The sequence below is a fragment of the Phalacrocorax carbo genome, chromosome 7, assembly GCF_963921805.1.
Source record: "Phalacrocorax carbo chromosome 7, bPhaCar2.1, whole genome shotgun sequence".
Classification (NCBI taxonomy): domain Eukaryota; kingdom Metazoa; phylum Chordata; class Aves; order Suliformes; family Phalacrocoracidae; genus Phalacrocorax; species Phalacrocorax carbo.
The window spans coordinates 38,221,193-38,247,330 of NC_087519.1; the positions used below are offsets into that span (position 1 = coordinate 38,221,193).

At 43.6% G+C, this 26,138-nt stretch overlaps 1 protein-coding gene across 6 annotated transcripts in view; it reads left to right on the top strand.

Annotated features, from left to right (window-relative positions):
- Positions 1-26,138, top strand: part of LPP (LIM domain containing preferred translocation partner in lipoma) — a 356,036-nt gene that overhangs the window by 204,634 nt on the left and 125,264 nt on the right. For 5 of the 6 annotated variants that reach the window (XM_064457579.1, XM_064457578.1, XM_064457582.1 and 2 more), the window contains one exon: positions 18,306-18,980. In XM_064457579.1, coding sequence (XP_064313649.1) covers positions 18,306-18,980 — 675 coding nt within the window. The remainder of the gene's footprint in view (positions 1-18,305; positions 18,981-26,138) is intronic. The other variant, XM_064457583.1, reaches the window with a different exon arrangement.

The window sequence follows — 26,138 nt, forward strand, 5'->3', positions numbered from 1 at the left end:
TTGCGGCTCACCTGCCTGGCTGCCATGAGGGCATGGACAGATCAGAACACACAACTCTGTGCTTTCAGCCAGTCAGGTGTTTCCAGCCAAGACCGTAACTTTTCTTAGTAATTTAGTGTCATTTGCATAGGATTCTCTCCCTTCCAGGGAAAAGTGTACTCCTGTAATCTGATCTAAAAGGGCTCCCAAAGGAACTATTTAACTATTTCTCTAGAAGTATGTAATAAATTTCCCGGGAGGACTGGTGCTCTTCTGCATGGTGGAGGAGTGAGAAAGTATTTAGTGAGATTTCCCAAGAGATGAGCCTGAATGTGTCTATTCTATAGACAAACCTGCAATTATTGCAGGGACATGCAACAGTGCACAGGAGCAGCTTTGGCTTCGCCGGTGTTCTGCCACTTCAGAAAGAGCTTTCTCTTCTGGAAGAGCTGACCTCGCTAATGCTTTTTATGGGTCCAAACACTTGGGTACCGCTGCTCAGCGAAGAAGTGCTGCGTTGGCTTGCTGAGACGGTCTCCCACAGATGGAATGACCTGCCCTCCCACAATCCCACCACCAACACACACAGAGCTTTGATCTCTGAAACGAAGGCAAGGGCACAGCCATTTCTGTACGTGTCCAGCCGTAAGTGTTGGGTAGTCTCTGTGGATTTTTTCCAAAGGCTGCATGAGCTGCGTTTTGGCTTTTATAAAGCAACAAGACTGATGCATGTGTTTATGTGACAGTTACGAGAATTCATTGCACTCCTGGTGAATCCATCAGAAGTTACGGGTCTCATGCTAATCCCTTAAGATCCTGACTGGGCTGGAGCAATACCCACCAGGAGCCTGATGAGCCTGAGGTTACGGTACGCACTCCTGCTCCTGATCAGGTTGTAGTGTTTGGTGTTCTCAGATAAAGGATTGATAGATGAGGAGGTGGTGACTTGCAATAAGGGCAGGTGAAATGCCTGAGCTGCTCTGGCAGCTGGGCACTTAGATACTGGTGCTTGAGCTGTTAGTTGCTGATATTTTCAAGTCTTGAAAGCTATGGGAAATTTGGTCTTTGGCATCTGAGTAGGAAAATGTGTGTCATTTAGCATCCACAGGGAGCTTTGTACTCAATTGGGCAAAGAGCTAGAGGAGCTAAAGAGTATGATATACTGTCTGTTTTAAGGAAGGTATATCACTGCCTTTTAGCCCATTGAGGCTAGCACTTTGCAAGGGATGTCCTTTCCCAGGCTAATCTGGGAGGTGAGAAAGCTGCTGGTTTTACAGGGCTGCCTGAGCACAGGGGAGTCCAGAGCACCATTTCAGCCCTCCCTGCAAAGGACCAAGTCACCTACGCTTCTGGGTTAGTGATGCTGCAGTTGAGTTACTCCCTGGCCTTTGGGCTGCCCACTCTTGGGTCACCTCCAGTTTTGGATGAGCTGGAGTTGATGTGGAAATTCTCCCCTCCTGGCAGGGACGGGCAGTGACTAAACTCTCTGTTGCAGTCAGCTCTTGGCCCAAGCACTCCATTGGTAAAATTAATGCTGCATGGGGGTGAGCAACTCCTTCTCTGAAGCCCTTTGCAGGCTCTTTGGAGTCTGCCCTTGTGGTGCGTCTGTCTGTGTGTCCCTCTGCTATTCAGGGTTGGTGGAATGACTAAGTAGAGCTGACGGCATTAGTTGTTGGTCTGTATTAATTATTTCCGTGGGTTCTATTTACTTGCGCGTTCCCTATGGGAATGCTGTGCATACAGATCACAGCAGCACTTAATTTTATTGCAGTAAACGGCTGAGGTTGGGGAAGGGGAGGGGGAAGAGGAGAGAAAGGGTCGTGTATGCGTCAGCCCTGTCAGGCTTTTCCTTCTGTTTCATTTGTGCTGAGGTTTTTATTATCATTAAGCCGATTGTATCTGTGGCACAAAGGGCTGAGTTACCTCGGTAACCACACTAGCTGGGATGATAATCCATTTATAGCATCACTGCTCAGGTCTGATTAAATTAGCATGCTGATGACGTAAATGCTTGGCTGGGTGATGCTGACGAGGCTGCTCCTAATAGGAACTCTCGCCCTTACATTTATTCTCATTTATTTCATGAGACCCCTGCAGGAAATGTACAGAAATAAGGCTACAGATGATTGACTCTTGTTTTCAGAACAACTTGTGCTGCTAGCAACAGACAGCGCTCTATCTGAATGCAGACGGCAGCCTGCACATTTCGCCTTGTTTCCTCCCGCTGCAGAATTCCCCACGCAGCCCTGCCGAAGCAGAGCCCCGGTCTCGAGCCCTGCTTGCCATCTGCCACAGCAGCAGCGGGAGCAGCTCCTCTGTCTGATGGTTTATTTCCAGACACCGCTACAAAAGAAATAAAAAGGGTAATAATAAAAGAAAAGGAACACCCTGGTTCTTTGCTCCCTCTTGTGAGTTTCCTGCAAACACAGACATCCTTTTACTCATTCGAAACAAGCCAGTTATTTATGTCTGAATTTTCATCATTGAACAATAACATTCAGTGCTAGCCTTTAATACCATGTGGATCAAATGCTTTCAGCATCTTCTGTCCAGCCTCCTTGAGGGAAAACACTGACAACTGCATGATCCCATAGCTGTGCCTGTTGTTTGATGAAGTGGTGAGAACAAGAGGACTGAGAGTTGCTGAAACTCCTGGCTTCCCTTCCCAGCCCTGCCTCTGATATACTGGATAAGCAGTCTTTGGGGCAAGCGACTTCCTAGCGGGCTGTTTTGGGCTCCCAGGACTTCAGTTTTTCATCTGTGAAACGAGAATTAAAAAGGATGCTTTACTTTTTTTTTCTTCTTGCAAGAGGCATGGGAGTGATTAAGTGCTTTTAAGTTCCAAAAGTATTTGGAGATCCTCAGGTGGAAACTCTGAGGTTCTGAACAATTTACCATTTTAATTGTCAGATTTGATTTATCCAGTAAGCACAGAAGGATTTAAAAGGAATTTTTGAACAAAAGCAGTTTTGGGATGGAGGACTAAAAATGCAATAAATTTTAAGTAGCAATAAATAGTTTGGCATTTGCCCTGGAGTGTGAGCAGATGTGGCTGCACAGAAACCACTGGAGCTACACCTGCTTTGAGTCGGATTTGGACGTGGAAATCTGTTATTTGTGAAACAAAGAGCATGGGTCTGAGACACAAATGTGAACAGGCCGGTGCTTTTTCAGGGCCTTCAAGCACTCATGTAAAGCTTACAGGACTTTTCCTTGGGAACACTGGGGAAAAGGCATGGGGTTTGGGTGCATGGGGGCCCTCTCTCCATGCCTCTCCCAGCCCTGGTCACTCTCTTTGGGAAGCATCCAGTGCTTGGGGGACCCTGCCCAAAATTTCAAGACATTGCTCTGTAAAGATGAGGGGCACTGAATTTGTCAGCGGCAATGCTTCACCGCCTGGCAGCCAGCTGAGCCAGAGCATCCTGATGCTGCTCCGTTTGCTCGGCATTCTCTACACAGCAATGGGGAGCAGCTGGGATGGGGATACTCCTGCCCACTCCTTGGTCTGTGTGGGACACACGTGTGCTCCGGCCGCAGCCCCACCAGCACCATGCTGAGACATCGGCTCTGCTCACCAGGCTCCTGCCAGAGCAGGTGCACTTTATTAATGAAGGTATTTTGAAGGGTTTGATTCTACCTCTGACTCAGTTCAAAGCATCCCTCTGTCAAGGACAGAGCATGGCTCAGGATGCCTTACCCCGGGGCTTTCCTTTAAATTTAAACTTTAATGGCTAATACCATTAATTTACAATTTCCAGCATAAAAAATGTAAAAGTCACCAGTGGCACTGTGTTCGGGAGGGGCTGTGGTACTCCTTGGCTGGACTCTGCTTCCTCCAGAGGTGATGGGCACAATCAGCATTTTGCTGCTTTATTTACTAGATAATTTTCAGCTCCTGGTAGAGTGAGCTGCCTCCGAGGGACAGAGGCTCATGGTGACCCACTTAGCACAGGAGGTGATGGAATTTCTTAGCAGAGATATCCATCACTCAGCAAGAGGGACTCTGGACTGTACCAGGGCTTGGGAAATCACCCCTTCCCTCCTCAGGTCCGCAGCATCCCTGCTTAATAAGCAAATAATCAGCCCTCTCTTAATTACCACCCTTTGTTTCCTTAACCTATGTGCCAGGGCTGATGAGAGCGTGTGGAGAGGAGGTGGCACTCTCTGTTCCAGCAGCATTCACAAGCTGACTGGCAATATTTCGGTGTCAAGACCATGCCTGTTCGTTTCAGGGGCATCATAAGAACCTAGCTGAGGTCTGAGCCCCTCCTTTTCAGCCTTTTTTTTTTTTTTTCAAAGATTTGTCCAAAATAAGGTAAATATTTTGGTCTGAAGGCTGTGCCGCTGACTTGGTTTGCTGAAGGAGAGGTTACTCTGGCTGTAATGAGCTCAAGTCAGGCAACGACCACAGTGCAGGAGGGAAAGTCCCACTGAAATTCCCCTCCCTTCCCCACGGGTTTCTGTGATTTTTGGCATGAGTGCGTTGCCTTAGAGTGCCTGGAAATTTTCATTATAGGTGAGCAAAATTTCAACTCATTTGTCTACCAAATTAGAGCAAGGCAGGGGATGAACAGTAATAAAATTCCTCTTTGTTGAAACAGACCCATTCTTAATCATTTGGAGAAAGAGAAAAGCCTCTTGTGTTTGCATGTGTTTTGATTTTGATGCTGCTCAAGCCTAGTCCCTCTCCTCTCTGAAGTCCTTGGGATATTTGTGTTTTATTCCAGTGAGAGGGGAATCCGTTGGCAGAATTTGGTTTAACACCATGGGAATTTCTTTTTGTTGGGGGGGGGAAGCAAGAGCTGTTTTTTTAACCATTTTTATTGTTCTAAAGGAAAGTTTGCTGCTTATTATCTCACAAGCTTTTATCTGGTGCTGAGTCATGGAAGTGAGAGAATGTGTAGGCGTCTTAGCATAAGAGAGAGTAATTCTGTCATTTACATTTACAGACAGTTATGCTTTCCAGAAAACTTTTTTTTTGTGGGTTGCAAAAGTGATTAATCTGCTGCTGAAACTGTCAAAGGAGGTTTTCTGTTTAAGAATTTTTTTGAAAGAGAGAAAAATCTGTTTCTACTTATAGGAAATAATAAGGTAGAAATTGAAAAGAAAAAAAAATCATACTGAAAGAACAGACAAGAAAATGTTCCCTTTCCTAATGATATTTTTGCTTTTTCTTTTTATGTGTGTCTCCTTCTGTCTATCAGTCTGTATATCTGTCTTGTCTGTTTCATGGAAAAGTTGTGTGGACTTTGATAGATACAAAACTAAATATAGTAGAATTATGGCTGAGTTCAGCATTATCGATTCCAGCTGTTAAAAATATCATGGGATCAGTTTAAAATAATTTGTATTTTCTCTTAAAAAAACCCCAAACTTATTTCAGCTTTTTCTTATTTTTCCATCAGGCTGTTCAGCTTTTATCATGTTTTAAGCTTTTTTTGCAATCGTGAAAACTACTTTCTTTTAAATGAAGTCCAAAATCCTCAGCTAAATATTTCTCTGCAGTAGTAGTAGGATAAACTATTTCTTTTCTTTTCCTTCTTCCTTTTTTCCTTTTCCTTTTTTCTTTTTTGTTTTTCCTTTTTTCCTTTTCTATCTTTTCCTTTTTAAAAAAATGTTGGTAGGCTTTTCTTTTATTATTAAAAAAGAATTAATTACAGCTGAGGCAAAACCTTTCCTCCTTAGGATATATTCTCAGTGGTGAAAACTGTAGTGCTGTTGGAAGGTTAAAGAGAGTTCACTGTTTTAAACCAAATTTGTATAGACCATCGAAAGCAATGGCATGATCTCCTGTGATTTTTGTTTGTTGTATCTGTTCCTAAGGACAAACTGGACATGAAATATTTAGCCTGGAAATTTAAGGTTTTTTCTAACAAATGAAGCAGTGAAGTTTTCAGATGATCTTCTGGCAGAGTAGTGGTGGGAACACAAAAACTTGAGCTACTTTCAGCATAGTTTATCCCTTTATGAAGGGTATGATATACTGCATCTGCACAGCAAAAACTTTATTTTTGGGGTTGCCGTGTAGCTGATATGGTGTGATTAATTAGAGGCAAGGTAGCTAAAGCAGGATGCTGTGCTGCCAGCTGTGGTTGTCACAAGTAGCCTTGGACAGAGAGAATGAGTACCCATCACCTCACTTCCCACCCAGGAGAGCATGCAGGGCAGAGGGGGTGTCCCCTCCATGTCCCACCTAGCTGAAGCCCTGAGCCCAACCCCAAATAACACGTCGTCTCGCTTGCTTTGGTTAGAAGGGTTGTTTCTGGTGTCCCCCTTTTCCCTGCTCTGGTTAAAGTGTCTGATCAGGAGATCCCCCATTTCTTACAGCTGCCCTTTCCCCGTCCCCAACCATAGTAACTTCAGCTATGGTCCTTTGGCCTTTATCAGAAAGTGATTTGTGCCATGTGTGAAGAATATTGATTTTTACATCACATGGCTGATGAGGCTTTGGAAATCACATATTTTCCCGGTAGTGTGGCTTATCTCTAGCTTTTAGGAAAAGGTGAGCTTTGGGCCCCGTGAGATTTCCTGTTCGGGGTGAACAGGCTCTGCATTTAGATCTTTTCACTGGAAAGCCACGTGCTGCAGCTGGACTTCTAAATTAAAGGTGGGGGGGAATTAACCTGGCTTAACCTAAGTTTCGACAGTTCCGTTGAGAGGCCAGTGACTCATTTAGAGAATTCAACGAGTCCACAAGGGCTAGAATGATACTTCTGAAAGCTTATAGAATGTCATTGCTTTGTGTTTTAACAATTGGGTCCTCCAGTGAATTCTTGTGGGTTGTTATGGAAAAGAGATTTATTGATGACTTGTGATGCCAGGATGCTTGCTCCATGCATAATTTTTTTTTCTTAAAATACAAATACGTCATGAACTGCAAAAAACAAACAAACAAACAAACAAAAAAGATGCACTGCAAGCTAAAAATGAAATCCGATTTAATCTCACCATAAATTCAGACCCAGACCTGAAATCTCCCCACTCCCCTCAAGTTCAGGTTTGGAGCTTAATTTGACCTGTGACAAACAAGAACGAAAGCCACGAAACTCCGGATTGGATCCAAAATTCCTTGCAGTTTTTGGGCGTCCACTGCTGAGTTTTGGAGAGCATTGAGCCCTTGTTAGAACATTGTTGAAGCCAAGCTGCTCAGAAGGACTAAATTAATACTCCCTGGTCCCAAAGTTTTTAGCATTTAGCACTCCTGCCCCAGGGCTAGAAAGTCACTGTTTCAAATTCTGAAGTTAAAATTGTCAAAATTGGTTAGGCTCTAAATCCCAATAGCCATCACTATGCATTTATACATCCACCACAAGGAAAGAAGTGAGGAGAGAGGGAGGATAGATCTGTCTGTTTTTAATTAGCACACTTGTTTTTAATTCCTAATGCAAAAGTGTTTGAGGATGGGTGCGCAGGTCAGGGTGCACAGCTGGCCTGAGAGCAGGACTGTTCAACGCTGCTGCAGTTACGTGCCACGCTGGGTGCTTGGACGTGCTGAGATTTGGTCCAATGCAGGCTACATTTAGCCTTGATTATAAATTTCACTTGCTTTCCTTCAGGTTGCAGCAGTATGAATTGCCAAGATCTCCTAATGTGTTCAGTTTTAAGCAAAGCTAGACGATTATTACCTGGAGGAGGTTAGATCTGTAGGATTCATTACAGTTTGTGTAGAAACTTCTGCTGTGTTCCCAGTACGGAGAAAAACCCTCCAAATTCAGAGGCAGTAGTAGGCCAAATCCTGATCTGCAACATCCAGCGTATTTGGAGTAAATCTGCAGGAGTCAACAGTTGTGCTTAAGCTGGCACCAGTGTCACTGAGATCAGAATCTGGCTTGATATAAAGCGCTTTTTAAAAAATGTAACTAAGGCAGCAAGAGGTATTGAAGAATATTCTGGTTCTCAGCTGTGACTGTGATAACCTTAACCCAGTCAGCAACCATTGGGCAAATGTCTTGGGATGTTATTTTGGTCAAAGAACAGTGTAAGTGGGGAAAATTATAAATCATAACTTAATTGGGCTCATTAGATTGTTGATGAAGTTTAGCAACATTTTTTTTTCCTAAAACTGATGAGCTGAGAGGAGTGTGGCTTAGGAGAAAGCCTGGTATTAAATTAGTATGTGGGACTAAGCTCAATCAAAAAAAGTTGATGTTTTTGGACTAAGTATATAACATATTCAGCAATATCAGTTGTTAAAAACACAGCTTTTGCATTCCATTTAAGAATGAAGAGGCAAATTTTTTTCTTTAGCTTTTTTTTGCATGTGTGTTTTTTATATTAAAACTTACAATGGCTACTTGGGGTTTTGTTACCTCAAGGCATATTTAGGAAAACTGGATTAATTTATAATGCCATTTGCAACAGAACCAAGCGTGGTGAGGCAGTGGATTTGACATTGCTTTACACAGGCTTTTTAGAGTGATACTGTTACGATTCTAAATTTTTATCAATGTGTATTTTGAAAAACACTTTATTAACCATACATTTAATGTAATTATATGTTCTCTGTGAAGAGAGGAAAACAGTGAGGAAAAAGGATTATTCTGAGGCTATACCTTAATTTAAAAATACTGTAACTTTCTATATTGTTTTATACTTGAGTATTTCTGTGGTACAGATGGCATTTTTTTCTTGTGCCATAAATTAATGCTCTCTTTTTTGCTTTCCTGACTTGTTACAGTACTGCCCTGGTGTTTTGACTAGATATGTAGCAGTGGGTAAATTCTGTATATCTTGGTGTATGTATTTAGGTACCTATAGAATAATTTAAAAAGCTATAGCAGGTGAAAGAAAACCTCTCCAATCAGATAGATTTCTCAACAATGTACTTGGAATCCATGATACTGTGGAAAGACCAAGGTATTTCGGGCAGCGGTGATAACCCAGGCAGACGAATAAATGTGGGAACGTTCCAGTCCACTTCCCAGAAGGAGCCATCTGGGAAAACAGTTAAATTTGACCTGTTGTTAGAGCTCATCGGCCTTTTGGAAAGGTGTACATTGGACCTAATAGGAAAATAACCTCTCTGTCACATCTGCCTGTCTTTTATGGGTTTTTTGGTTGAGCTGTTTTTGTTTTTTCTTTCTGTTTTTTTTTTCTTTTTTTTGGTGAGGCTCTATAGTTTTTCTCTGCTGTTAACCACTCAAGTTACTAACTTGAATCATTTTGTAGCCCACTAAAAATATTGGCGGATGATGGTGGGTTCTGGACCTCAAGTGAACCATAAGAAAGCAGATGTTGTATGAACACAGAATTGTTCGCTGATGCTTTTGCTCTTCTGTACTACTATTCACGCAGACTTTAGAAGGTGGGGAAAAGAAGAATAAAACCACATAGTTTTCACAGGAAACGGAGACAGTACTAACATTCAAAAATGTTTATGCCCTCTGGTAGGATAATTTTTTAAATCTGGTTTAATAGAATTTCGGAATTTGAAAACAAATAGTTTATAAATGCAAACAATGCAGCAAATACATGGAATCGTAAACAAATAACAAGTAACACAAAGTAAACCAAGTAGTGTCTGAGTGCATATGTATTTCATATTATTTTATGTGTTCATATGCACACTCCTTTAATGTTTTCTGGATTTAATAAAGGAAGAAAGCTTGCATCCTCTATAAACACTCTAAAACTCCTTTGCAATTTAGTAGGAAATGAGAAGCTTTTATAGAGTTTTTGGACTGGTCTTTAAATCTGTTGTTCATCACACAATAGGAAATGGTAACTTTTCCATATAAGTTGTAGAAGACTTCTCCAGAAGAGTTCACGAATACATGTATGTACATGAATACATCCTGTCACTCACAGGTACATATCCCTTCCTCTCACTCACACATATTCCATTATACCTTTTTAATCCAATTTTTATAATCAAGATACACATCTGTGGATAGCAGCATAATCTGTATAGCCCTCCCACCTGCCCATATTTATCATGCACATAAGCTTCTTTTCCATTACAAATAGTAAGTTATAAAAGGAAGAAAATAACGTTTTTAAGTCTGTGGACAGTGTAATTATGATACTTTAAGCTTCACTAGCTTAGTAATAGCAAAAGGCATAAAAATACTTTGCTTACCCAAAGTTTTTATTTATAGCAGGGTAGGGGCTTCCCCATTGTCAGGCAGAGCAACATTTTGCCTAAATTAAGCAAGGAGACTTGTTCAGCCTGTTAGAAGGGTCTAGTTTGCTGAATGGAAATGCTTTGGACATTCCTGCATTGCTAAGCCTTAAAGAACTTGCTCCTTAAGGAGTTCAGTTTCACTGCTTCATGAATATAGTGACTTGTCTTCACACGGTACCACCTTACCCTTTTTGTGGTCTTCTGTTCCAGGATTGTATTCAGTAGTTCTGCGTTTTGATGTAACCAAAGGGTCGTGGTGCACAGCTCCTTGCGTAACTTACTGCTGAGTTGATGTGCCACCAATTCAGCCAGTGCAGGGCGCTGCCATTGCATGTTCCTGAGGTCCAGATTGGCGCAAATTTGTCATTTTAGTGATGAGAGTGGGAAATTATAGAAATACCCCAATATTAATTCGGAAAACATTGAACTTCTCATGACTGGCACCTTCTGTAGCTTTTTGACGAAGATATTTCTCGTGCTTATATCTGATGTTCTTGTAGATGAAGTTGCTACTGCATTTGAACTGGTCAAGTGGAATTGCTTAAATAGGAAAGTTTTAATCGTAACTAGCCCTTTCAATGAATTAAGCTGAAATTATGGCCCTTGACTGTCCACCAGAACTAGAAGTATTTAGGTCACTTGTTTGCACAACTTCTAAAACTGGTCTTTGACATAGTCCTTCTCATAAATACCAGATGATCACTCATCAGAAAGGGAAAAACAAATAAAAAAAGCTCATAGTAGTCATCATAGTGATAGTACTGGGGTAAACAAATAAAAAAGTATATATGAAACTGAGAAGGAAAAGCAAAATTCTTCTCCAAACACTGTTGTGTTTTGGAGACCAAACTTTTCAGATGTGTTCAGGCTCTTTGGAATTAATGGAGTGTTTGAAAGTGGAAACCCAGATTGCCTGAAACATTTGACACCCTTACTGAAAGCTGAACCAAGGTGTGTGTCTATAACTGTGTACGTCAGTTGTGAGAGGCTGTTTGCAATAACAAAATACTGGAGGTCAACTAGTCAGCCCCTTTTCTTTTGGTGCACCCTCTTCTCCCCAGTGTTTCAAGCTGGACCGTCACAAGGAGCACAAGAGGTTGTGAACATTAACATTAACAGCTATGTGGACTCCTTTTCCACCCATGGTAGCAGCTGAAAAACAGATCAAAGCTCAGAAGCAGTTGTGTTCTTGTAACACTTTATGGCATCTGTAAGGTATTCTCTTCATTTGAGAACCAGAGATGAACACTTTATTAGATTTCTCCTTTTCTTCTTTTGGTATAATGCCTAGGAGCAATCCATTCGAATACCTTGATAGCTTCTGGTGATCAAGCCAATAAGTTGAATACCATAGAAACACATCTGGGAACTATGAGTGTGCTACTGATCCATGCACAGCCCATGCCTCCGTGACACTCACTTGTCAGCTGTAGAAATGAGAGAATGATGAAACTGTAAAGAGGAGCTTCATCCAATTATAAATGTGTTTTGGCTGAGGGTTTTAATGTTTTGGACCAGACTTCAAAATTTTGGACCAGATTCTAAGGGCATTTTGACACCAGGAGAAATCTGTGTTAGCAACCTAGCTGTGTGCACCATATAGCAGCAGTGCAAAGGCGACTGACGTGTCCTCAGTGTGCTTGGCCTACTATCTGGACATTATAAAGAAGGCCAGAAAATCCGGTATATTGAAAATGCATCAGGTACGCTGAGTGGGGGCAGTGCATCTGCCCGGGCTCTCTGGACATTCAGCAACCCAGCTGGAGCTCTACCAGGACTCCAGGCATCTGCAAGTCCCAAATGAAAGGCCAGATTTCTCTTTTTCACCCAGATGTTATTTCAGACAGAAAAAAGAGGATATGTTCAAGGGAACCTGGCCATACATTATCACTAGCAAAGCAGCTTGTTCAAATAGAGAATTTGAAGTCAGCAGGAGTTAGATGTGTCTGCATGTCAGGAAACCCCGTAAAATGCCTGCTCACATTTTCAGGTACCTAAAGGCCCAGGTTTCAAAGCAGAGTATTTGATTTTTTCCCTGGGGTTATCCTTCCTAAATTGAGGGGAAGCTAGGATCTGCTACCCGAGACAGGAGGGAGGCTCAGCCCAGCCGCTGCTCCTGGCAAGGTAGCAGCTCCAGTTCCAGTGGGAGCCGCTGTTCAGCGTGGAGGTGGGAAAGGGCGGCCCACCCACATCACCTCCCTTCGTACACTGGAAATGCCTTTGCAGCCCAGCCTCTCAGTCTTGCATTGGCTGCATGGCGTGGCAGGGTTCTGGCTGATTGTCTGAGCTGCTGGCACTCAGAAATCCCCTTGGTACACAGCACTAGCTCAGCTTGAGTGGCAGTGCACTTAATGCAGGGAAAAGGTATCTGTGCTTCTTACAGTCACGTCAAAATTACCTTCTTATTGTGGAATTTGTCTCCACTAACTTGTGCTGTCTAAATATTCAGTGACTTGTCTTGGCTGTTTTTATGCTTCTTTTACAGTCAGTGAAGTAGATTCCCCCAGTGGGTGATTCATCTTCCCTGTTTTAGGCTTCAATATTAGAATGAGATAAATGACCCCGTGGAGATGCCTTTTGCAGAGAGAACTTTAAGCACCCCCAGCTAGCCAAGGTGAATGCCAATCCATGGTGTGGGGAGAAACCAAGTTAATTTTCTACCCTTTGCTGCCTTTCCCACCCAGGCCTCCAACCGCCAGCGCTACTGAGCGATACTTAAAAGATTTCAGCTAGCACATGCTTGAGCTGGTCCCATGTTTCAGTCCAGCTTGTGCTGGTGGACTATGCAGAATTGCGGCTGAGTTAGGAAGAGAGCTGCTGTGCCGGCACTGTGAACTGGCAGCCCCCTGGGAACGCTGCATCCTGGGTTCAGCCCACCGGTAGTTGCCAGGTTTCTGCCTTTCGAGGAAGAAGGGTTGTTTCATTCCTATCCTGGAGTAAACAGTGACTGAAATGCTCAGAAAAGGCAGCCCCAGCTAGAGCTATGGAGCTATGGTTCTCAACCTGTGCTCTGCAAACCCTGGGAGTCCGTGGATCACTCCTGAGGTAACTATGAAGAATTCAGTGAAAGGTAACTTAAAGAACCATGTTTACTGTCAGTAGGTTAACTCTCCGTAAAGGAGCTTGTCTCTCCTGAAAAACATTTGGGGGCTGCCGAGCATAAAGGTTGAAAACCACTGAGCTGAAGTAATGTATCTTTATATGTGATAATTTGACAGCTAAAGGGCTAAAGCTATTCAACTGTACCTTTATGAAAAATGCCTGGAGAATTGACTAGAATGTGATAAACTTTGTGTTGGCATTTTTGATCCAGTCTGTGAAACTGAATAACTGAAGGGATTCTATAGAAAATACTCTACAAATCCACAAAATAAAAGGAGAATGAAGTCCTTTTCATAAGGGTTCCAGCTGATCATACAGAATCGTGCTCCTGCTGTAGACTATAGTTATTCTATAGTCTTTTCAAGATTTAACCATGACAAATCCTACAGAATTATAGGCTAATTTCTGTAGAACAACAGGTTTCATCTCTAGTAGCTATGTGATGACTTTTCAGTTGTAGGTATACATTGACTTTAAGATCTATGTAAATAACTTCTGCAGAATGAAGAGTCAGACAAATACTCTGGATTTTGGGTTTCCCAACCAGGGTAGCTTTGAATGCAGATACCCAGCTTTGACAGTCAGACCTCTAGGATAGCATGGGTTTATCAGAACACCACAGACTTCTTGTATGATGGTTGGTGCAAGAAACTCCTCCAAATGTTTATCAACTTTCACTGCATTTAAGAAGACAGGACAGGAGTTACCAAACAAAATTATTCCCCTCATAGTTACACATGGTAACTTTTTTTCAGAAGTCTTTTGGGGGTTTTTTCCTCCCACATTGACTGAGTTTTACTTGATTTTGTCAGTATTAGTTCACCTTTATTTGAACTGCTGGATAATTCATTTGTAGAAGAGGCAGTACATTTAGGTACTTCCATCTGTGTTTAAACAAGGCTCTTGTGCTTTCCCCATTAACAAAAAAAAAAGATTTTGTATTATAATGCTTGTGGTAGATGAGGTTCTGAATTTAACTTCTTCCTACTCTAGTTTCTCTTAACAACTCTGTGTTATCAGCACCTGGGGTTTCTAGTTTACTCTCTCTTTGCAAATATGAATTTGCAAGACGGGGTTGATGGTAAGTAGCATGGTTCTAATTTGCACTTGTGAAGTGTGTCAGACAGTTTCATCTAGTGGATGGTGAGCAGAGGAAAGCCTGTCTTCCTCTGAAAACAGCCCTTAGAGGATGTCAGAGTGCGTGTTTGGCTGCGATAGTCACTTGCAAATGCAATATGGTTTTGAAATGAGCTGTCCAGGAGCTGCTGAAGAAAGGGATGCCTGCACTCCTGTGAACCCACTCTTTGTCTTTGCCTTTCTCCTTTTCTTTCTCCTATTTCTACTTGTTTTCATGTTTCTGGGCTGTCCCTTCAATGTGCTTTTGGATGAGTCTACTTGGTTGCACTGGTAGAAGTTCTGTAGACTCATTTGGGTGAAGCATTTGTGAGAGTCATCTGTTTTGCTGGGACTGTACCCAGTGATATAGGTAGTTCTATCCAGCTTTCTGTTCGTTATTCCCTCTTCATCTACTTGGCATCTTTATAGCCTCATCCATCCCTCCTACCCTCCTAGTGTCTTCCAGACATCTGTTGAAATCACTCTTCCCCATGGTATCTGAGTACCCTTTTTTCATCCTTCTGCACATGCTTGTCCTCAGAGCAGGAATCTTGTCCATAGTTCATATGCATTTATAAAGTATTTTCTTAATCCATTGGTAATCTAGAGGTTTAAGCCTGGGGTGATATTTGAGTGCATGGCTCGACATACCGAAGGCTGGACTGTGGCCACCAGTCTCTCTCTCAGGCAAAGGGCAGAGGATTTATGGTGATACCTCACCTGTGCCTTCGCTCAGGAGCTACAGCCGATGTTCCTCTTTGTGTTCCTGCAAATCATCAGTGCTCAAGAAGTGTTACATTCCCTCTCATCTGTCCCATTTCTTTACTACACCACGTTAACTAGCCTTACACCCTTTTCTCCCAGCCTAAAGCCCAGCTTTCATCACACATTTGCCCAGCACCCTCAGAGGAATTCAGAATGAGTCATGCAGTGCGCCTCTGGGGACTCCTACTGATGCAAACTTCCTCCTCCTCAAGGCAGCCTGTGGTTTGAGTGCCACAATGCAGCCAGTACTTGTTAGCTCAAGCCTTTGCTCTGAAGTTGATGTCAGAGCTGGGTTTCTGGCCCAGGGACCCCCATCCTGCTGCCTTCCTTCACTGGGCTCCAGTACAGGAGGGGAGACGTCCTCTTCGCAGTGTCAAAAATGGGAGCTGCTCAGAGCCTTTCAGAATGCCAGTCAATAGGCAGTGAAGGCTTTTTTGGAGGAAGGGATTATTATTCATTCTTAAGGTGTATTCTGGTCCAGGCAGGAGACTGGCATCAACACATTAAGTGAAGTGTTATGTGGATGTTTATATGTAAGATTAAAGTCCCCCAGTTCTTGGGATGAAATAGACTTCCATCACAAGAGATTTACTCGTGGTCTGTCATCATCTGCTTCCACAGTCTGCATTCAGAAACATAAGATGTGATGAATAGGGCTCATTTATGTTGTTTTGGTTTGGGCTTTCCCCCTCCCCGCGATAGGCCATTATCTTTAAAACATTATCTACCTTCTCCCTCTTCACATGGGAAAGAAAAATGCTTTTCTGGTGGTAATTACACAGTGCCGCATTGTGGACCTTTCATCCCATTACAGTAAGTGGACAAACTACTGTCATTTATAAGAATGAAATAGGTGAGGAAATGGGAAAGTTTCTAGCACTCCCAGGCATAAATGCCAAGCTGACATGGGAAAATAATTCTGACAGAAAGCAAATTTTCTTGCTACCAATGAGTGCTCGTGCAGTTGTGCTCTGACACAGGGACGGAGGAATGCCTGCTCCTTGTCAGGTATGTCAGAAATAGAGGAATCAAGCAGTATTAATGGAGGGGTCCAGACCCTTAACCTGTCTCTGCCCTTGCAGCTCAACTGAGACATGCTTCAGCTCTTCCTTGCTCTCAGTTTCAAAATCTCTTCAGTCTGTCTATGTACTGCCTTGTCATGGATCCGTTGACAAGGTCAGGGTTTGAATACATTGAGATGTTTTTCTCCAGCAGAAGTTTGCTGTCTTATTATTGCCCACCTCTGCATACACACCTTTTACATCCCTCAGGACAGATTGATGCTCTTATTTGCTTGGGTTTTTTGCTAATTTATAGTGATTCCTTATGGTACGTTTACTCTCATGGGAGGTTTTCCCTGAAGGTGAGATTGCAGGAGTAAGGTCGTTACCAATGCATCAGCAAAAATGTATTTGGATGTCACCAGGGAAGAGCTACCAGTTGGGTAGTAGAGCTTCCTTATTCCTTTGGTTGCTTTGTGGGTTGTGGGCTAGAAGTTGAGTGGCTTGCTCTTATCTCCCTTTTCTTCATATCTGGTGGCTGCCAAATGTCACCGGGGGTGTCTGCCTTTCTCCCAACTTTTATGGAAAGTGAGTTTGGTACCCTTGTAGGCCCAGAGAAATGGGTCTTTGAAGTTCCTCTCCAGCCACTGGCCTGGGTTGGTCTGGCAGCAATTTATTGCCGCCACCTGCTGACCAGGCAGAGGATTTCTCTGGCCCGGGTAGAGCTTGTGTGTGGGGTGTCCCCATGAGCACCCACCACTCTCTACCCTATCCAGCGGTCCCAGCAAGAGTGTGACGGGGTAGTAGGTAGAGGTCAGGGTGTCTGCATAAAGCAGGAACACGTAGGGACAAATACAAGATTGGTCATATAGGGAAAGGTGGCATGTGCCTTAGCGTGAACACAGCCATTGCTGAGGGCTGAGATGATCTGACTTTGGGCTGCTGAGAACTTGCAAGTTATCAAGCAAATCATAAGTGAGATCAAGACCCGTGCAGGAAGTTTGGATGAGATATAACTTCATATAACAATCGTGTTAAGTGCAACAGCAAAGAAATGCTGTCAAACCGCATGTCTTCACTTTAACACACCTCTGTGTAGGAAGGCTTGAAATTCAGGTAGTCTTTCAGAATAAAGGAAAACAGGGAGGCAAGAAATTTTACCTAATCCTAAACTCCAGAAATTCAAGTTTGCTTTTCTTTGATTTAGGGAAAAGACTTAAGGGTGATCTTCAGTGTTATTCAGAAACTGTTTCACATTGTTAGCTCTATAACAAATATGTCCTTTTACACGAGTGTTTTTGGACATGGGATTTAAATAAGAGGTAAGCCAGACAAACAAGTATATTAGAAGTACGTATGATGCCTGTTAGGACAGCGTCGCTGCACTAAACCTTCATTTGGTGGCCAAACTCAGGAAGCGGCAGCACTTGCTGTGAACCTCTTCGCTGGCTGCCCAAGCACTGCTGTGCCCAGGGCACCGGTGCAGGGTTACACAGCTCCGTGGTGGGAGCTGAATTCTGAAGCTCTCGGGAATCCTGGCCCGCTTTCTGCCCTTTAATGAGCCTTGTGTAACATTTGCCTTCTCTGGGGTCACTCCAGGCTTTCAACCAGCGGTGCTTATGAGCAGAGCCAGAGACAGGGACACCTCCATATTTTGGTTTGATCTAAGTTAATTCGTGCGCTTGGAAGCTGCTTGTAGGCCATCCCATTCTGCTGCCTCCTGCACTGTTAAAGGAGCTCCCGTATCGGGGGCAGTGCCCCACAAGTGCTCTAGGGACCCAAGGAATTTCATGTCTCCGTAGAAACTGTAATCTCATTTTCTCTCTTTTTCAAAGCACTGTCATTTTCACAGGAATGCTTACGTTTTCCCCTAATTATTCTCTAGCGAGTCTCCCTTTTTCTTGCATTTATTGCTTTTATTTTGTTTGTTTGTTCTGAGGCGGAGGAGAAAACTCCAGGGAGAGACGAAATGGCATGTGTGGCAGTTCTGCTGGGCTGCCACGGTGCTGTCCCGGTTCTGTCAGAGCAGGGAAAGGTTGGGTTGCTATTACCATTTTATACCGTGTGGTCTCAGGTACATTCCTGTTTTCCTAAGCAGTTTGAGTTGCTGCACAGATGTTACTGTAAAACCCCCATTTCCACTTAACCCCTTGCTGTTCAACCTGATGCCCGAGCCGTCCCTCCTGCTGACGCTGCGGCTCTCTCTCCTTGCTCCCTAGGGATCTGGGACCTCAGGCAGCTCTGCTGCCACCACCCCATCCGTGTCCACCCCCGTCACCAGCCACAAGCGGATGATCATCCCCAACCAGCCTCCCCTCACCGCCACCAAGAAGTCCACCACTAAGGGCCCGGGGCAGCCGGCGCCCATCCCGGTGACTCCCGTTGGCACCCTGAAGCCTCAGCCAGTGCCAGCCTCCTACGCCACGGCCTCCACCCCAAGCCGCCCGGCATTCAACATCCAGGTGAGGACGGCGCAGCCCAGCCCGCACTACCAGCCACCCGGCCCACAGCCCGCGCACTATGGCAGCCTCGGGCCCGGCCAGCCCTACGCTCCCCCGCCAGCCCGCCCGCCCGGTGCCCCGCAGTACGGCCCTCCGCAGCCCCGCGGGCCCGACTACGGCTACGCCCCGCCGCCTGGCCGGCCCTCGGAGCCTGCTTACGGCTATGCACCTCCACAGGGCCGCTACCAGGACCCCTACTATGGGGGGTATGGAGGCAGGAACGGCTCCGAAGCGCCCTATGTGCCACAGAGCACCTGGAAGGTTGAGCCAGCGTATCCTGCCAGTAACACCGTGGGCCAGGCTCCTCCCGGGCTCTACCAGCCGCCTGGCACAAAGAAGACCTACATCACCGACCCGGTGCTGGCCCCGCAGCCGCCTGTGATGCAGCAAAAGGTAGGGGATGCAGATGCTCGCCAGCCTCCCTGGGGGAGCAGAGAGCCACACAGCTGAACATGCCCTCGGACCCTTCCCGAAAGGCGGTGTGGGGCTTTAAATGGTGCCTGCGGGGGCCTGGGGCAAGTCTCCCTCCATTCGGCTTCTTAAAAGCTAGAAGTAGGGAACTCTCATCTGGCTTGAAAAAGGCTTTTGTGGGGGCTGAAAAATGCTGTCAGCCTCGAAGGGTGAGACAGTGTCATGTGCAGAGGCACAGTGTCACCCTGCAGGAGGGAGGCTTCGTCCCTGTGACATTATGTTACCCGAGGAGCTCGCTGGCCGGACCTCCGTACAGTGTCGCTGTGCTCGGGTCTTTCCTTCCGGGCTCTCCCAAGATCAAACGAGAAGTTGGTTATGAGCATCTGCTCCATGTGCTTGTGGACACCTCTTGTTCACTGGACAAATCCTTCCTCTTCTCAGGTAGATAGGAGATACACAAGGGGCTGGTTTTGATTGTGGTTCAGAGCGATTTGCAGAGATTGACCTCTGGTGTGAAACCTTATCACTGAAACCACATGGAAATGAGTTCCCACAGAGCTCGGCTCAGAATTTCCTCTCAGGTGATGGTATGGCGGGTGTCCTCCATCCACTTGAACCAGTGCCCAGACCTCATAGAGCAAAGCTGATTTGGGATAGAATGTTAAACTGGTCTGCCTAGTTTCTCTGCCCAAACTCTGACCCTGGCTGGCTTTTGTCGCTTCTGCTGGTGGCTGTCTCTAATGTGGTTCTGGGCAGGTACAGGAGCTTTAGTTTTGTGGGGTCCTTATAGTGTATGACAGGCTTAGGCTCCACGGAAGGATAAGGATGGCCAAGCCCAGGCAGGGGGGTGATGAACCCATCGCTGCCCAGGCTCACCCTGGCTTGTCTCAGCACGCCCCTACTCTTCAGTTTGTGGGTGCTCACAGGGAAAGTGGAAGAAGGTTCTGACACATAACAGAAAGCTTGTCCTTTTGGCATTTCTTTCACTAGAAGCACACAGATTGTTTTCCCTGAATTCCAGATTTCCTGACAGTGCGAACTTTTGAAGGCAAAGATGTTTCTCCAGGCAGTTTAGAGAGGGTGATAAATTACAAAAGTCCTTGAAATATTATCTACTTGCAACTAAGAGACTGCTTTTTATATTTTCTTCCCTTTCCGTACCAAGAAGCTAGGAGTGGGGAGAGAAGTAAACTCTTAGCTCTGCAGATACTTAGTATGGAGCTCAGATTGGAAATTAGTGAAAGACACAAAATTTGCACGCAGCCTTAACTCGTGTAAACTGCTGTGGTTCCAGTGGAGTCACTGAGGAAGTGCTGAGGTACAGCAGATCCATATTTAGACTTTTATAGATACAAGTAGGCTTAAATATATAAAAAATTTTAAAACTTTAGTTCAGTTAGTATCTCTATGGAAACGCAAATCATCTTGAACCACAAACAGCACAAGCCTGTTAGTCTCATTTGCATTACAAAGCTGGAGGGACAATTTAATTTAGCTCAAGTCTGGGGTTTCATATATGCATATATATTTTGTGTGTGTGTGTGTGTGCCCTTGCACGTGGCATTTGCAAATACACATGCAGAAATACTTCGTATATATGTCTATAAAAATAATTTAAGTTCCTCTGCAAAATAGACTATCGTCTGCTTGGTGATAAATCCCTCCAGAACCTTCATTCCCTTTTAACCAGCTAAATATCTGTGTTATTACCTGTTTCACTTTTGAACTTACAACTCTTATCGGACATATTGGCAGAAGACTCTGCTTGATTGCTGCTTTGTAACATACATAGTTTAATTGGTGAAGAATTGAAGGTGATCTTACAGTGTAACAGGAAATGCTCAGTAATAAAACACTGTATGCTTTGCCAGTGAAGCAGTATTGTCCAGTTTTACCGCATGCTGTTCTCTTCCTTTGCAGACTAACTCATTCATAAAATCAACTTCTGGAATGATTTTATTTAAAGAGGAGAAAAGGAAGGCTATATTAGAGCTACGTATCTGATAGGGAGAATTGTCACTGTAATTTGACTTGTTGGCTACAATGTGAATTTTAATGTATTTTCCTACACACAACTGGCTTCTGCATTTTTTTTGACTTTTCAAGGCTGGTTTGAGACCTTTCAGTTAAAGAAATTGATTTGAGAAGCCAGGGTAAAAAGTAGGCGTTAATACATACCACATAAAATGCAAGATGACCTTTAGGAATTCTCCTTCTTGAAAGGGAATGATCTTAAAATATGAAACAATTTCTAGATGTATTTGAAAAAACGCATTCTTAATTTTGAACTCACTTTGTGTGAAGAATATTAAGGATGTTGTAAAAAATCCATCTCAGATTAGAAGTTCATGGTCCTTAATTCTAATACATACCATGATCCATCACTGTGAGAGGTACAATTTTTCATTAAATTTGTTTAGGGTTTTTAAAGGGGGCGGTGGGGAGAAGGAATGTTTATATTTTGCATTCTGGCTAGGCAGAGGTTCACGGTACTGTGGCTCTGTGTTTTTTGCTGCGTACTAATCATGTTGAGGTCGCTGCTGATCCAGAATAAAGCTGGATCAGTATGGGAACAGCAAATAATCTGTACTGGTTATTAAAGCCCGCTGAGAACAATGAGTTTTACTCACAATAAACGCCGCGTTGCATTCTGTCCATGGGCCACTTATGGAAGTGGGAGTCATGCACGTGAAACCTCTGTGCATTTTAGTCTTTTGTAGCACCCTGTCTAGCATTAATGCTCAAGTCCTAGTTAGGAAATTAACTGGTGGAGTGCATGCCCTCATTTAAACCTTCATGTGCTTCAAGGGCATTTCTAGCCAGAAACCTCGGGTGCTTTCTCCTCTGGGTGGTAGATGGAGGGGTTTTCTTCAGGAGCAGCAGTGGAGTTGTCATGAGACCATCACAGAAACATGTGCTGCAACTGGCTGCTTTTGTGTCTTTTGCCAGCGGTGCTGTGCCTGCTCAGACCAAGTCAGAGTTTGAAGCCTCTCTCTTAACTTCTCCCCTCCCAAAGGCCAGAGAGCACAAGACCAGGGTGACTCATTAGATACTCTGATTTCTGGCACCAAGATGTCCACTATAGAAAGCAAAAATGGCAGCGCTGGTTTCTGACATGGCGAATTCCTGCAAGTGTGCTCTGTGGACAAAACAGAGTTGATGAAACTCCTACTACTGACCATCAGTTGTTTCTGTGCCGAACTGGTTAAGACACCAAATACGCTTGTGGAGCTCTAATGTCTCCAAATAGATCTAGGTCCTTTCACTGGTTTTGGTCATGTTTGTGTTTTTGAGACTCTATTGCATGTCTCCCAGGTGGTTTTCTGGACCTTTCAGGGATCTCATGTGGCTCCTGGTCTATTTGAGTGGTGGTCACTGTAGACACCTGGGAGGTCTGTCCTTCCTTGGTCTTGGATTCCTTGTGTTCTCCTTCCTCCTTCTGAATCTACTCATAGGTCTGGGGAACCACATTCCCTCCCAAAGGAACCTGCACATTTTTAGCATCCAGATTGGGTGCCGCTGAAAACACTTGAGGCAGCTTGTGGTTTTGGTCATGAATGGTGGAAATCTTAATAAAACATTGATCTCTTGCAAGTGATTTTCCGATTTGGGGAGGACAAAAGTGTCTTATAGCTCCGATTTAGTATAGCATCCAAAACCATGCTGCTTTGCTGCAGATTTCCTGGAAGCATTAAGGGAGCAGTGTCCCTTTGGTAGCTGTGTCTGTTCTCACTAACATGACACAAGTGTACGAGTTCCCTAATGCATGTAGCCCACACTAGCCATGAGTCCCTTTGTCCCATATACAGGAATCAGTGCATACGGAGCATGGCCTCCTCTTCAGACAGCCCTTCAGTGTTGTGCGCTGTTCTAGGAGCACACCGTGGGAATTAAGTGGGGGCACAACTGGAGATCAGGAGGTTAAATTAATGAGGCATCTTATGCTTTTGGCATGGTTTAGGTAGTGGTGGCTGCCCGTGATTAGCAGACCTCAACCATCGCATCATTTCCTCACTGCTGGAGGTGGTGTTTCTTTGCTGCCCGATGGAACCAGCATCGACACAGTCTCATGAAACTTGCAGTGCCCAAAAGGGGACTGTGACAGCTTGCTGTTTTCTCATTTTACACAGCTTTTGTCAGTTTTTCCACTGATTTAATACCTGTGATGGAGACATTCGCTTGGAAGTTTCATCTTTGCCTCAGAAACATCTGCTCACCAGTGTTCTTTGCTAGGACTGATGCACTTCTCTTGTACTGGTTTAATAATTTTTACAGTCTGCCATTACTCACATAAAGTAGATACCTCCGGCACTTGCGTTTGAACTGAGACTAATGCTCTTGCTGTTTGCTGTTAATCTAGTGACTAGGAATTTTTTGTTCTTTGCAATTGAATAAATGCAATCTGCCAGATTCCCTCCTGCTGTCACAGGGGTATATTCTTCCTTAGCATTGTTTTTTACTTGTGGAGAAAGGCAGGCAGCTTGCTGTACACTGCCTGCCTCCCCCTGAGTGTCTTCGCCCCCAAAATCTCATATCTCCACCCAAGTGTCCTCTTCCGAAAAGTCAAATATCGAAAATTTCCACTGGGTGGAATTCAGAGATGGCGTAAAATGATGGTTGAAGTTGGTTTTCTGTCAGTGTGAGACAGTGGCTTCCCATAGTTTAAAAATGCTAAAATAAAGCAACACCAAGTAAAATGAAAAAAGCTTATTTAAAATATTCTACTTGGGCATTTAATGAATTAGAAAAGACAGAAAGCTAAAGTAAAACGAAATTAAAGGTGAAATTCCAAAATTCAGAGTTAAATTTGCTATTTCAATGGGACATTTCAAAATTTCCAGATGAATATGTAGTTCCTTTCTACCCTGAGAATAGCAACAAATGTCAAAATGTTGACATTCTTCACAAAACAGTAATTCTCAGTTCTAACCAACACTAGCTGTATATCAGCTTCTGACTCTGTCATTGCTTCTGGGTGGATTAAATTAAATGCTGTTGCTTCTGTTAAAATGAGGAGGAGGGGAAGAAGGCAGTGGTGTTTAACAATAAGATGAGAAGCTCAGAGTTAAGACTTGGTGGTACTCTGTGGCATTGACAATGATGTTTTTCTCTTCAAGGTATTATAGATCTCTGCATCAAAATCTTTTTGGATTTCTTCAGGATTTTCAGGTGAAAAGAAGCTGGCAGGAGGTGCAAAGAGGTGTTTTAAGAATGGTGTGCTTATCCTGACTGCAGGAATCCAACAGTCTGGTTTACGCCCTAAACTTTTGAAAGAGCGCAATTCTTGGCTTGAAACACATTTAACATTTTCATTTCAGAACTTTACTGTTTGTTCCTTGTATTGTATTTATATTATTTAAGCACTCCATATACTACCAGGAACCAGCTGAAGACAGAGCAGTTAATCAGATTTGTCTCTTAGGAATCATATATTTGAGTTGATTTCCTGAAATAGAAAAACAACAAGTTGCCAAACAATTACCTTAAAGTTAAGATAAGAGGGACCCTGCAGTTACAGGAGTAAGTCAGGTCAGCACATACTGAGTAACCAACTTAAATTTACAGCTTCAGGATGCAGCTTTTGCAGCTTTAGCCTTTAGTCAGCCACAATGTGTTAGTAATATAAGAGGAATAATTGAGAAAGAGGCTTTTGGCATAATACCTGGATGTTCTTTCTTGCTCCTTCTTAAAATAAGCTGAGGACAATGCCTCTATACACGATAAGGCATGGGGCAACCTTGAAGTTAATTAAGGGCTCTGTTTCTGTGCTGTTTAACTCTTGATAACCAAGTGTCTGCCTTGACAGGTACTGCCAGGTGATGTTAGAGTCTAACAGATAGAGATTTTGTATCTGAGGCCATAAAATGTAGTGAGTGTATATTTACCTGTAGGTACAAAGAAACATCTGATGGGGAGGCTGTCTGGTTTTCGAGCAATGGTGCTTTCCTGAACCCTGGGGCTGGCGGAGCTGGGGTCTCTAATGGACAGCCTGGTCTGTAGCACAATGAAGCAAGGATGGTTGGCCTTGCTACTGGTTTATGGCTTTCAGTTCAAAAAGTAGCACCCATAAAAGTGAGTGCCCCTTAATTAATTCGCAGGCATACTCCAGCTGTAGTATATGGTGGTGCCACTGATTACTGGAGGAGCTGTTTCCTTCCGTTTTAAAATACACTCAAATCCAACCACATGATAATTCTTCCAAAGCCAAGGCACCAGAGCATATGGTGAAGCTGTTCTTCTACCAAATAACCTCTGTGTCATTGTCAAGTTTATTGCAATGAAGCTAGGACGTGAATGGTAGGGAAACTTGCCCCAGCTGGGGATAATGAGGAGACATGGAGCAACTTGGTGGCATTGGATGGCTCTTCTGTTTGAGGTGAGAAGGGCTCTGGCTGCCCTGTTGGTGTGAAACTATTCGGGCTTATGACCCGATGGTAATGCCGGTGATAAGACAAGGAACTACTTGCATCATAGTGGTGCTTTGGGTGATGTGATATTTTGGTCATGTCATATGGAGCAGATCATCCTACATTTGAGTGATTTTTCCGCTGACCTCTGTGAAGCATATTTGTGGTCTTAATCCAATTCTTAATGGCACATGTACACGTATTTCACTAACGGTTGGTTAGTGAAGCACCGCTTTGTGTAGGGAGCTGTGCACAATTTAAAAGATGATTCATTTCTCCATTGATAGGCATCGTTGTCCAGAACTAGACTCTTGAGCCTAGTATTTCTATGAGTAGGCAAGTTAGGAAATAGTCATGGTGCATAGTGAGCAGTGCAAGCCATGTAGGATCCCACCTAAAATAGATAAAATAGATATAAAGAGTAGAAAGTAGTCTATAATCCTGCTGATATAATTTTTTTTTCTCCAAGAGTAGTGGTAAAAAGTAGTTGGTAATACATGGTTAAATTTACTGATCATAAATATTCTGGTACTAAACTTAGACCACCACATACTGGGCTCCCTGTTAAGATTTACCTCTGAATAACTATATAGAAACACAATATAGTAAATTAGATAGCAGCCTTTGATAAAAAAAAAAAGTTAAAAAAAAAAAAGGAGGTTTCCTATCACAAGCTGAAAGAATTCCTGCAAGGCAAAGAGAATCTGCAATTATACTGACAGTTTTGTTCTTA